The sequence below is a fragment of the Tursiops truncatus genome, chromosome 6 (genome assembly GCF_011762595.2).
Source record: "Tursiops truncatus isolate mTurTru1 chromosome 6, mTurTru1.mat.Y, whole genome shotgun sequence".
Lineage (NCBI taxonomy): Eukaryota > Metazoa > Chordata > Mammalia > Artiodactyla > Delphinidae > Tursiops > Tursiops truncatus.
In genome coordinates, this window is record NC_047039.1 from 32,693,893 (window position 1) to 32,707,947 (window position 14,055).

Below are 14,055 nucleotides of genomic sequence, written 5' to 3' on the forward strand. Positions count from 1 at the left end.
TTGAAAATAAGAGAGCCAGAATTACCCAAGAACATCCAGCTCGTTTTGCCCCGCCTCCGACCCACCAGCCCCATAGACCCTCCCGTCATGGCTCCAGCCACAGTGGTTCCCAAAACACGCTGTCACCAGATCAGTCATTCTTGCATTTTCAGAGAGCAAGTACTGGACAAGGAGGTGAGGAGTTTCCCAGTCCTCGCGGTGTCCAGCCCCATGATCTGGGGAAGACTTTTAACTTGTCCAGTCTGTAATTTCCCCATTAGGCAAAAATCCATAGGGGTATTATGTTGGGTGATCATTTAGGTTCCTTTTATCTCTGAATATCTGGATTTAGCCATTCCTGTTTTTGTACAAGGCAAGTCCTGACACATTTATTTCACCTCCATTCAAACTGCAGCCCCGACTGCCAGTGGTCACACGGAGGAGAATACGGGAAAAGCTTCGGGCTCTCTCCAGCTCAGACTCTCCCTCTGGAGTAAGAAGTCTTACAGTGCAGCGGCCAAGGCTCTGGGGTATCAGAACTGGACGTGATCTCCTTCTAACACGCTAGCTGTGAGCTGAGGTAGGCTACAGAACGTCTCTGGGCCTGTTTCCTCATTCTGTAAAGTGGAGATACTGACTACACCTTCCTAATAATATGACACTGACAGGGGATACGTGAGACCCTGCTTGTATGGTGCTTTGTAGACTTTCATTGGAAAGCTGGAGAGAAAGCCTTTGCAAACAAAGTTTTCTTTAAAAAAAGAAATGGACGGTGATACGAAAACACAAGTCATCATCCGTGCATTTCTTTTTGTGGTTGGCCTGTGATGGGGCTCTCAGGGTCAGCCCCGCCCACCTCACTAAAGGTCACTGAAGCCCAACCCTTCCTAGCACTGAAGGGGCAGGGGAAAGTGACAGTGTTTTCACTCATCATAGGAGACACCAGGAAAAGGATCTAGGGATGCACGTGAATTATGGGAAATCCTGAAACACCCAGAGAATATAGGCCAGGATGAAATCTTCATAGATTTAGTTCAAAGAGTGAAATAAGTTGTTGATTTTTCACAGCCTTATTTCAGCTCCAGAAATCCAGACTCCTCTAAGAATCTGTCTATTGCAAAGACTCCAGGAAAGAGGAAACGTTAGAGGCCAAGCACAAAAGGCCACCTCTGTGCAAAGCCCCCATCTGCCAGCTTTCCATTCTGCGGCACCGGAGAGCTGGCGCCCTCCAGGGCCCTCTGCACTCCACCTCCTGGAGTTGGGGCAGGCTCCTGCATTTTTAACCAGCTGTTGCTCCTGCTTGGTTCTGGGTATTTGAACAAGGCTCATTTTAATAGAAGAAGCCTTTGAATGCTTTGCTTGGGCAGAAAGTCCTGCTATAAAACCAGGGCAGGCAAGTCTTCTAAACAAGTTCTTAAGAGGAGTATAAACAATGTTGCTTTGCTTCACTTTGCTTCACTCCACAGGTTACCCCTCAGCTCTTGGAAATAAAAACGTATTTCACCTCTTCCAGGAGAACACACCTTAAGAGGGGAAAGCACCGCCGGCGCCCTGGCTCGGGGAGCAGGTAGTAGCTTCAGCGGGATTCTGACAAGGGAGGCTGCCCACCCTGCCTTGTTCGGCCTGTTGCCTCCCAATGAGGGGGACGGCAGCCCTTAGCCACACTCCTCTGGTTCCAGAATTCTACAGGACACTGCTTTCCTTCTGGTTTTTTAATGGCCACTTCAAGAGGAAGTAGTGACATGGTTAAGACTATGGGTTTTGCAGCCCTGGCTATGGGTTTGAATCTCAACTCTGTCACTCACTAGCTGCTTGACTCACTTTCTTCAACTGTAATATGGAAATGATGGTAATAATAGCTTACTATGTTGATACATTTAAAACATTTACAATGCTTAGAAAGGCTCAACAAATAAATAGCTTTTCTTTTTGGCCTTGCCACGCAGCTTGCGGGACCTTAGTTCCCTGACCAGGGATCAAACCTGGCCCCGGCAGTGAAAGCACTGAGTCCTACCTAACTACTGGACCACCAGGGAATTCCTGATAAATAGCTGTTATTGCTTGAAAAAAAAAAAAAGCTGTGTCTATCTTCCCCTCATTGGAAGGGGATTCAGGAGAATTCTAAGGGGAAAAATTGTCATCTCCTTGAAAGCAAGGACAATGTTTGACTGCTCATCTCCCAGCCAACCTAGCATAGGGCCTGGTCATGTTGGTCCTCAATGTATGGCTTTTGGATGAATAAAAAGGGTGGGAGGGTAATTGTAGACAGCTGTCTTTGTAGGGCAGTTCCAATGACACTTGGGGACACATTCATGGCAGTGTAAGGGCTGGGTTCCCTTCCAGAAGGAGAGGACAGACTAGTTCACAGCACATCCTTGGACCTGAGAACCTGATTCTTGGCATGGAAAAGCTCTTGTTCCCAGAGTTCAGCAGATTCTGAAATGGAGCACAGGAGGTTTTCAGCAGCTCCATGCCCTGTGCAAGCTGCCAAGGGAGAATTAGGTGCCTGCTCCTTCTGGAAGGCAGGAAGGAGAGCAAGGGATGGAACTGAAAGAATCAACACACACACACACACACACACACACACACACACACACACACACACACACACACACACACACACACACACACACACACACGAGTCTGAGCTCACAGAGGCATTTAATTGCATCCAGGTGAGTACATTTGAATTTATTATGCTACAGTTTTGGGAAAGTACCATTTTAAGTTAGGGACATATCCTAAAACATGGGAACAAAGGAAATTAGCTCTATAAGCAGCAGACCTCAACCAAATTCAGCTTCTTTTCTTCCTTTCACATTAGATTTGTCAAGATAATGTGCAAAAGCTCCCATCATCCTCTCCCCTATCACCCGTGCACATGTATTCACGAGGCTAGGGATGGTCAAAATGATCCAGACTGTACAAATCACGGGATGACATTTCTAAACACAGCAGTACTCTCTTACCCTTCCACTGTTGTCTCAGCAATTGACTTATTCCTTAAACTGTACAGTTCCTGAACCTTCCAGGGGCTGCATGAAGCTACTGGTGCCGATTTCTGTGGAAAGCTCTCTTCAGTGCCCGTAGAAACTAGAGGAGGACAGGGCAGTCTAGGTGCTGCTGTAACGCAAAAGGCGTCACTTCCCCGGGATTACGGATGCCTCAGCCAAAATAAAGAGGAAAATGTGTCAGAGAAGAAGGGTTGTGGGGACAACATCTATTGATTACCTGCCATCACAAGAGTCCTGACACTAGGCCTTGAAATGGGTGTTATCACACCCATTTTACAGGTGAGGAAACTGAGGCCAGTGAGGAACATCTTTCTTATTTCTCCTAAATTATACTAAGCTTTCAAAGATTAGTTATATTTTAAAGAAAACAGTGTGCGAGAGCCAGATGTGACTTTAAGAGTATCTAACTCAGACCCACCTGAGAGTTCTGGCGGCTGAGGTGGTGTGGCTGGGGACCCACCCAAGGGACCCAAGCATCTGATGCTGAATAGGAGGGAGAACCCGGGTCTCCCAGCCCTCACTACTGGGACCTCTTACTCTTTCCATTGTTCGAGATCATAAATGTGCGGCTTCCATCGTGCCTCTGCTTAATGCAAATGAAAGCATCGCTTGTTCTCCTTCACCGAGGAGGGCCTGGATCAGCACGTTTCTTCTCTCCCCTGGTAGATACAGGATGAGAACACTCACTATGGGCTCCAGCAGGGTGACCACCAGCTTCCTCTGTCTCTCTCATCAAACTCAGCTCTCCCTTCGATTTCTCTCAGCTGGTGTCCGAGTAGAAATCATTACTAGCAGAATTCAAGCTTCTGCTTGTTGAAAACTTCCTACTTGCTCCTATGCTACGAGCTTTCTATTTATTCTAATTCAGCCCTCCTGCCTACCCTGCTGGCTCAATATTATCATCACAACAGCTAAGAGACTTGCCCAAGGTCATTCAGCTAATAAATGCTAGAGCTGAGATTCAACTCCAGCTCAACGTGCTGCCCGGATCATTGCTATCTCCTCGAGAGACGCTGCCCTGCGATCCCTTTTACTTTGCACCGTTGTCCTCACTGTTTCAAAGCAGCACCGCCCACCGGCGCACCCCACCCCCGGTTATGCACACTCGAAACCGTCTCTCACTTGCTCTATCCCGCGGCCCCTCGCGGGCCCCCGCACCCATCACCGCAAGGAAGGGACTTCCTGAGAACCCACTGCTGAACCAAAACCCAATTAGGCCCATGCTAGAAATCCAAGTTACAACGCTATTTAACAACCCAACGACTCCCTTTTATCCTCGACATTTTCCCTTTCCTCACTTTGCTGCCTTCCAGTTTTCCCCGCTGGTCACAAAACCCCTCGTGTCGAAGCTGACCATCTTTTTCTGACCTCCGGGACTCAGTAAGGGCCCCAGTCCTCAGTCTTCAATGGTCCTGTCCAGTGTCGTTTTACCTCCTTCCTCTTAGACGTTTTGCTCTTTCGATGCTGTTCTTTGCACTCTATCCTCTGACCGACTGACTTCCTGGTTCTTCATTCTGTCCTCAGAGTAAAGTCCAAATGCTCGCCTTTCCAGCCGTGACCCTCTCCTACCCTGTTTTCCACCTCCCCTTGCCCTGGTTTATTGTGTTGTTTGGCATCTCCAGACTCTCCACTCTTCACCAGACCAGACCTTTCCCTGTGACACCTGGGTGCCTGAACTCTTGCTGTTCCCTTCGCCCGAATAACATTCTTCCCTTATCCACCTGGTAAACTCCTACAGAGCCTAGGGCCCATCTCAAACGCACAGGTCATGTACCATTTAATGAAGCAACACTCAATAAACACAGGTGAAATGGAGTGGAATCATTAGTATCACATTATGTAGAGTTTGTTGATTCAGGAAAAGGAGCCATGCAGTGGCCTCAGGTTCTTTCTCTGTAGTAGGCATTGATGTTGTCACCAGGACAGGCTGTTCCAGAGAAAGGTCCAAGGGCCCCTTGGTCCTTCCCAGGAAGCCCCCTCTCCTCACCCCCAGGCTGTCTGGAGCCCACCTCCCACGTGGCCCCCGGTGCCCCCCGTACCTGAGGAACTTGTTGAGGTCCCCGTGCTTCATGTACTCAAAGACCATGATGAGCGGGTCACCCTCCACGCAGACGCCATAGAACTTGACGATGTGTTCGTGCTGGAGGTTGGTCAGCAGCTCAGCCTCGCGGTGGAAGTCCTTGCGTGCATTGTCGCTGGCATCCTTCAGCGTCTGGGGACCAGAGGCAGAGGGGAGAAAACCAACACAGCTTAGACTGAGGGCGTGAGAGGGAAGCTGCGTTGAGAGGGATTCCTTTAGGGGGCTTTGAGGTTCCTGGATGGGAAGGACATTCCTCTCATGTATCACCCAAAAGATTGAAAAACTAGCCTAATTCCTGAGGAAATAAGGTTTGTATGAATAACTGAGGAAAAGTTCCTTCTGGGTATGCAAAGGTTTAGTTTATGAAGGATTTACATAGATGTTCTTTCATTAAGTGACAGACATGAACTTTTTACAAGATATTGAATATAGTTCCCTGTGCTATACAGTAGGTCCTTGTTTATCTATTTTATATATAGTAGTGTGTATCTGTTATCTGTTAAACCCAAGTTCCCAATTTATTCATCCCCCCCACTCCTTTCCCGTTTGGTAACCATAAGTTTGTTTTCTATGTCTGTGAGTCTATTTCTGTTTTGTAAATAAGTTCATTTGTATCATTTTTTAGATTCCACAAATATTTGTCTTTCTCTGTCTGACTTCACTTAGTATGATAATCTCTAGGTCCATCCATATTGCTGCGAATGGCATTATTTCGTCCTTTTAAAGGGCTGAGTAATATTCCATTGTACATATGTACCACATCTTCTTTACCCATTCATCTGTCAATGGACATTTAGGTTGCTTCCATGTCTTGGTTATTGTAAATAGTGCTGCTGTGAACACTGGAGTGCATGTGTCTTTTAGAATTAGAGTTTTCTTCTTTTCCAGATATATGCCTAGGAGTGGGATTGCAGGATCATACGGTAAATCTATTTTTCGTTTTTTAAGGAACCTCCATACTGTTCTCCATAACGGCTGTACCAGTTTACATTCCCACCAACAATGTGAAGGGTTCCCTTTTCTCCACATCCTCTCCAGCATTTATTATTTGTAGACTTCCTGATGACGGCCATTCTGATGGGTGCAAGGTGCAGACATTAACTTTTTATCACCTTCATCCTTTTTAACCCTGGTCCCAATTACTACCTCGGACATCTCTCCCATTTGGGGGCTGGTTGTACTTTCTAGGCTGCTCTGCACACCTCGCCCCTGCTCATATAACCTTTGTAAAGCTTTATATTATGGAAATATTCAGTAGAGAGAAGATCATAATGACCCCTCATGTACCCATCTTCCAGCTTCAACAATGATCACTTTGCCAGTCTTTATTAAGTGAGGTCTCCAAAAAGCCTTCCCCAACGTGTGCCCACACACACTGCTGGCTCAGGAAACACCCTTGCCAGTGAGCTCAAGAAGGCCAGTCATGCTGCCACAAAGACAATGCCCAGGAGCATGCCAGCTGGCCTCTGGTGCCTCTAGTTCTCTGCTCAGCCACCACGGTGTCACAGCAGGACACAGCTGGCATTTGTTGGTGCCACGCACACATGCGGAGCTCCTGTCCTGTGTCAGTCACTGACCAGAGCTGCGGTGGCATCAAGAAGACAATGACCCAAACAGGGGCCTCAGACATTCATGAGCAAATAGGGTGATACATCACAATGATAATTCAAGCTCCAAACACAATGCCTGAATGAACCGGCTCCGCTGCGTCTCTGTACAGCTTGATCTCTTGACATGCCTGTCTTGAAACTTATGCTTCCACCTTATGAAATGTCTGCAGCTGCCCAAATGACACGGGCCATGCCCCCCTGCCCCTGCCCGTGTTCATCCCTCTGCCTGGGATGCTGACTTGGTCAGGGTCACTGGTGTTGGAGGTTGAATAATGCCCTGCCCCAAAGGTATCCACATCCTAATCCCTGTAACTTATGAATATGTTACCTTACATGGCAAAAGGGACTTTTTTTTTTTTTTTTTTTGCGGTACGCGGGTCTCTCACTGTGTGGCCTCTCCCGTTGCGGAGTACAGGCTGCAGACGCGCAGGCTCAGCGGCCATGGCTCACGGGCCCAGCCACTCCGCGGCATGTGGGATCTTCCCAGACCGGGGCACGAACCCGTGTCCCCTGCATCGGCAGGCGGACTCTCAACCACTGCGCCACCAGGGAAGCCCCAAAAGGGACTTTTTAATAAATTTATTTATTTATTTTTTGGCTGCATTGGGTCTTTGTTGCTGCGTACGGGCTTTCTCCAGTTGTGGAGAGCGGGGGCTACTCTTCGTTGCAGTGCGCGGGCTTCTCACTGCGGTGGCTTCTCTTGTTGTGGAGCACGGGTTCTAGGCACACAGGCTTCAGTAGTTGTGGCTCACAGGCTCTAGAGCGCAGGATCAGTAGTTGTGGCACACGGGCTTAATTGTTCCTCGGCATGTGGGATCTTCCCAGACCAGGGCTCGAACCCGCATCCCCTGCGTTGGCAGGCAGATTCTTAACCACTGCGCCACCAGGGAGCAAAACGGGCTTTGCAGATATGATTAAGGATCTTGATATGGGGAAATGAGCCTGGATTATTCGAGTGGGCCCCAGTGTCATCATAAACAAGGGTCCTTCTGAGAGACCGGCAGGAGGGGGAAGAGAGAGAAGCTATTAGGATAGAAGCAGAGGTCAGAGAGGAGAGAAGATGCTGTGCTGCTGGCTTTGAAGAAGGAAGAAGAGGCCATGAGCCAAGGAATGTGGGCATCTCTAAAGGCTGGAAAAGGCAAGAAAACAAATTCTACCCTAGGTCCTCCAGAAGGAGCCAGGACATCTTGACTTTAACTAAGTAAACTGATTTCAGACTTCTGCCTCCAGAACTGTGAGAGAAACAATTTGCGTTGTTTAGGCCACTGAGTTTGTAGTAGTTTGTTACAGCAGTCATAAGAACTAATACACCTGGCTAACATCTAGCAGTCCTCCAAGACTGGGCTTGGCCATCACCTTTTTGAGAAACATTCGCTGACCCCCTCATCATTGTCACATCCCCACGGCCTGGCCTCCCAGGCTAGGTTGGATGACCCTTCTAGGTACACCTCGTACCCACCTCTACCCTATTGCCAGCCACAGTACATTCTCACTGCATGTTTATTTGCTTATCTCTGGTGTATATGGTGAGCTTCTTGACCCAGGGACTGTGCCTTCCACCTCTACACTGCCGGCATTGGGCACGGCACCAGGCACATGGCAGGTATTCAAGATTTATTGGTGCAATGAGCCAGGGTTTAAACCTGGACCTTTTGATGAGAAGCTAGAACTCCTCCCCTTTGGGTACCATAGTGTGAGGATCTGCCTTTGACTGAAAGGAGAACACAGACTTTGGCTCTGCTCTGGACCTCTCTGAACCCTGGTTTTCTCTTCTGTAGGGTGAGGGTAACAATATCATCTACTTCACAGGGTCCCTGGGAGGATTGGACGAGATAGACTAAGTTGAGATGCCTCCCAGGCTCCCTGGTACAGGCAGAGATTTGGGAGATTTGAATTTGAAACTCCAACCTAGTTGCATTCAATTTGCTCACGCTAGGATCCAAGAAGGCCAGAAGGTGCATGGATAAGGCAGGGGGCCAGCCCAGGGCATGGAAGTGCCCCTGAGTCTGCCACTGGTTCCCTCCTGAAATCCCTTGAAGCCTGCAGAGTTTTCTCAGAGATCCAGTCTTTTATGCAGGGGCTTCTCTGAGTCGCTGAGATAGCTTATTTCTATGGCCTTGGTCCATCTTTCACAGTGTGCTGGAGAAGGCAAATGAAACTTTCAGGTCATTTTCACAAAGCATGGACAAATTCTGCATGTAAATTTTCTTCTCAAGTTTCAGCTATGTAGTGTTGATTCAAGAATGCTAAATTTTGTGTGTGTCTGTGTGTGTGTGTGTGTGTGTGTGTGCGTGTTAGAGAAAGAGGTGGGGGGATGTCAGACAGTGGGGTAGAGTGGGAAAGAAGATAGGATTTTCACTGGGGAGGCACCAAACTGAAAGACTTAACAAGCATTTCATATTTCCATTTCCTCAAAGCAAAATCCTACGGGAAGAGACTCCGCTCTTAGTGCAATGCTAAAAACTGTGCTTCAGTAACATTTTTGAATTTAAGAGAGGAGATTTCACTATTCATGGGACAAATGCATTTCACAAACCTGGCCTCATCCTATGTGCCCATCCATTTTTACATGTCAAGTTCTTTTTCTAAATTATAATCCAATTCTATTTTAAGAGATTCAGAAAATATGGCGGTAACGAGTTGGGCAAAATCATCTTCTGAATTTGGCACTCGAAGGACAGAATTTTTCTAAGGGTGGAACCATAGCCAGACAGCAATCAGAAGCTGGAAAAATCCTGCTATCAACCCTATTTATAGAATTCATCTCTGTTTTAGCACCATGGCTGATTGTGTCCCTTGGCAATGGACATGAGGCAGCAGCTTCCCTCACTGACAACTCCCTCCACTGAAGTTTCATTTTGACAGGCATATTTGCCCCATCACTGAGCATTGCTATTTTCTTATTCCTAGTGTCTGCTTTGTAGCTTCATTTCTTCTTATTCCTGGTGAATTTCCTAAAGATGACACTCTAAAGATGCCATCCTGTCTGAAGACATTCTCAAGGGAGAGGTCTTATCCTGAGCTGCAGCGAGCTGCTGTCTGGAGTACACACTGAGTCAGAGTTGGAAGAGCGGATTAGCATGACATAAAGTCAAGCACAGAACTGAGAAACTAGTGAAAGTAAAATAGAAGTAAGAAAATAAAAACAAAAGGAAGCTGAACATTCGTCTGAAATGCTTCTGCAGAATATTAAGGCTAATGGGAAGCTGGTAGGGGAGGCAAGATCACTTATTTGAAACCATTGGTGTGATTGGATGTTGTGAGTCATGACAAATGATTGTGCATTTCAAAGTATAGGCGGTTTTGGAGGCACAAGGTAACACGAAGACTGTGTCCTTTTTAAAATACTGATGTCATATTCTTCTCCTATACTTTTTAGAGAGCATAGCCACAGAGTTAAGGTGAAAGAGAAAAAAAAGAAGAGATTATTATAGCAAAACCTCACAATGCCCAATGCACACCACTGGGCTTAAAGCAGAGACAGAAATGAGTAAACCCTCCCACGAGGCAACCAAGATGCATTAGAATGTTTGTCCACATGCCTAAGCTCTTCTGGGTCAAGATCTGTTGCTAACGGAGACTGTTTACTCTTCTGATATCTTCTAGACCTGCACTGTCCAATATGGTAGCCAATAGCCATGTGTGGTTAGTGATCATCTGAAATACGGTCCAAATTGAGATGTGTGTAAAATACAGATTTCAGATTCTGAAAACTTGGTGTGCATGAAATACCTCATTAATATTTTTAGATTAATAGTGTATTGAAGTGATGGTATTTTAGATAGGTTGAATTAAATAAAACACATCAATACAGTGAGTTTCATCTGTTTCTTTTTACTTTTTAACAGGTAGACTAGGAAATTTTAAAACAGAAATGTGGCTTGCTTTTGTGGTCCACGTTATACTTCTATTGGACAGACCTGTTCTATAAAAGTCACCTTAGTAAGCTGTTAATGGGTCAACCTACTTCTTGGGAATGTTGGAAAACAATGCTAAACTGAAATAGAGTTAAGGCAGACACCCTCCCTATGAGGTCCTTAGAGGCAATGATTATTCAAGTACTTAGGGTAAGCCACAGTCACGAGGCTATGTGATTCTTCTAACTTACAGGGTCTTCTCTAAAGAAAAGTGGAGGAAGCTTCTCACCAATGCTTACAAAAGTGAACTTTTGAGGAGTATATTGTAATAAATTCAGAGATAGAAAGAGCTTGATAGAAACAAAATCTTAGAAACTAGGAAGAGTGTAGTAGCTGTCTCCCCAACATTCCTACAAATGTAAAAGCTAATTAGATGACTGTGTAAAAACAGTAAGGATCACACACACACTCAGATAGTGCTCGCTGTACTAGAAACCAACACTCTGTGTAACTGTGCAGTTACATATGATTGACGGCAAAGGCCAGCCAATCATATGTAACTGGCCTTTGCAAGGACTCTTATCAAATACAAGATTCATAGCCAGGGTGCTGACCGCTGCCATGTTTATTTTCACAATGGTGCTCTCATGGTTCCAAATCTAACAAGCCAACCATCCAATGGGAAACATGAGGTTAATTTCTAATTCATATACTTTAAAATACTTGCAATAATTTGGGGGATAAAATGGATGGCTTGTGCGTGTATATGACATCAAGTTGCATAGTACAAATGCTAAATCTTTGAAAGATGGGAAACTAATTCATAGCAACTGTCATATTAGAGAAATATGGACTCAAAAGAGTGAATCAGAAGTTGACCTCCGACATGGACAACTGCAAGATATTTACAGGCTTTAAATATGCTAGCATACAATTGACTGAGACAATTCCACTAGAGAGAAAGGAGCTGGTAGGTCACAATAGACCATGACTCGATTACGAGTTCTGCTGTCACGTTAAAGTCAATTAAAAAGCAGCCCATCTATCACAATGTACATGTTCTAGAGATACAGAGGAGTGAAATGAATACTCCAGCTATGTTTTGTATCAGATGAGACCTCATTAGAGTGAAACGCACTGCTTGTTTTCAGCATTTCTGAAAAGATGTGGATAAATTGGAGAAAAGCCAGAAAAAAAGGGTTAACAGGACAAATTAACAAGACAAAAAACAGATCTCCCATCAAAGGTTAAAAGTTGAAGTTACTGGGAAAGGGACATTGATGGAGAAACTTAATAATGGGGGCCCGCCATGACAAGTACAAGAGGGATTCTGACACGGAAAATGTTACTGACCATCCTACAGCACATGTGGGTGTGTACGTACACACACACACACACACACACACACACACACACACACACACACACAAGCACATGCACTCATACATGCACCAGGGAAGAATGAACTTCCACTAAAGGACATAGAAATCTATTAAGCAATGCCCGGACCATAAAGATGATTAAGCCTTTTAACAAGCCACTGTTAAAAGTTCTACCATTTCTGTTCCCAGAAACTTGTAAAGATGGAATTGATAGTACTTTCTGCAACATTATATTCTGTTAAGGAATACAATCAATTTTTTTAGGGCAACACTGACCAATGTTCCCTTAAATACACTAACCTTGTCATCATCAATTTCTATTTTGTGGGAACAGGGATTTCACACACCAATTTAAATGGAGAAATGGAGGGGGACACGGGAGGAGGAAGGAATGGTTGAGAGGCTTCACAGTTAATCAAGATGTGAGGACTGATGTGACAACTATCAGTAGAAAATAAAAAGAAGGAAGGAAAGGAAGGAAGGGAGGGAGGGAGGGGGAAGGAAGGGAGGAAGGAAGGAAGGAAGGGAGGGAGGAAGGAAGGGAGGGAGGAAGGAAGGAAGGAAGGAAGGAAGGAGGGAGGGAGGGAGCGAGGGAGGGAGGGAGGAAGGAAGGGAGGGAGGGAGGGAGGGAGGAAGGAAGGGGGGAAGGAAGAGAGGGAGGGAGGAAGGAAGGAAGGGAGGGAGGGAGGGAGGAAGGAAGGGAGGCGGGAAGGAAGGGAGGGAGGGGGGAAGGAAGGAAGGGAGGAGGGAAGGAAGGGAGGGAGGAGAGGAGAAAGAAAACAGCCATCTGCCTTAAAAATAAACTTGCCTGGGGAAAGCACTTGAATGGATGAACTCTTGACGCTCTTTCTCATTTACAAATTGTTTCCCTGTTCCAGAACTGAAGGATAAGCTGTCTTTTTCGAGCTCTTCTACTGCCCTTACACGTATTCTGAGACAACTGGCTCTAGTTGCTTCTGGCCCATAGGTGGCCTCGCCTGTGTCACATGCCCACCTTGGATGCTTGGACCTCAGGCAGCTGCCTGGCAGGAATACTGACCGGAGTAACTGGTCACATGGCATTTCCTTCTTAAGGAATCTGAAGGTGAGTAATAGAGACCGTGGGAGCAGCAGCGGGCAGGAGGCAGCAGCCCAATGCTAGGGAACAGCGGAGGGGAGAGACAGCTGCGCCACACCAGCAGGGAGGCCTGGAGGAGAGCCCTGGTGCCTCCTGCGAGGATAACAAAGGGCCCGTCCTAAGGGCCAGCTCAGATCCTGGTGGGCTTCTGGATCCCAGCTGCTTCATTCACAGTGAGGCCCAGTGGTCCTGCAGGTCCTAGTTGAGTCATTCATCTTTCAGTTTGTCCTGTCAGGTCTCTTTCCCCTGTCTTTTTGTTTAGCATCTCTAATATTGTTTCAGAGAACCAATGCCTCCTTACATTTGGTCCATGTGTGTGGTTAGAGCTGACCTCATCTTCTATTTGCAAGGATATGCATGTGACCCAGGCCTAGATAACCAGAACATTCTATTCCCTTGGCTGGAGGGCCTGGTGAAACAACTCAAGACAAGCCAATACGAGTTGGCCCTTCGACTTCTGCATAATTGTTGGGAAAGAAGAGCTCTCTTTTGGGTTGCTAGGATGGCCGCATCTAAGCCCAGAGCCACTGCTGACGAGTCTTTAGCATAGTGTGGGGAGAGCCTGCCAGAGAATACAGTCAGCAGAGAAGAAAGCAGAGCCAGGAGATGGAGAGAGAGAGAGAGAGAATTGCTGATGCCCTAGCTCTTTCAGTGCCTGAAGCTAGAGCACCAGCAGCAAGGTCTTCCAGGAGCTTGGGCAAATACATTCCCTTTTCTACTTAAACCAGCTGGAGCTGGGTTTTCAATGAATCTTATACTGCTCTTATTATCAAAGCTGATTAAGGTATTTTGCTTGTATCCTCCTGAGGCCAAGCACTCATCCAGAATCATTTTCCTTATTTCCACCTATTGCCTTGAATTACATTGCTACCCAGGAAAACATGAAAATCTCTCTCGTCATTACACACAAGTAAGCACAACTACACACTCCTTTGTATTACTTGATAAGTGGTATTACGTTGAATTTCCTCAGTTTGGTTTATTAGGGCATGTGTAGAATTCAGGAGTGAAAACGT

At 46.3% G+C, this 14,055-nt stretch overlaps 1 protein-coding gene across 5 annotated transcripts in view; it reads right to left on the reverse strand.

The window, feature by feature from the left end:
• NTRK2 (neurotrophic receptor tyrosine kinase 2) overlaps positions 1 to 14,055 on the reverse strand; it is a 385,135-nt gene that overhangs the window by 76,984 nt on the left and 294,096 nt on the right. For all 5 annotated transcript variants that reach the window (XM_073806010.1, XM_073806011.1, XM_033857885.2 and 2 more), the window contains one exon: positions 5,033 to 5,205. In XM_073806010.1, coding sequence (XP_073662111.1) covers positions 5,033 to 5,205 — 173 coding nt within the window. The remainder of the gene's footprint in view (positions 1 to 5,032; positions 5,206 to 14,055) is intronic.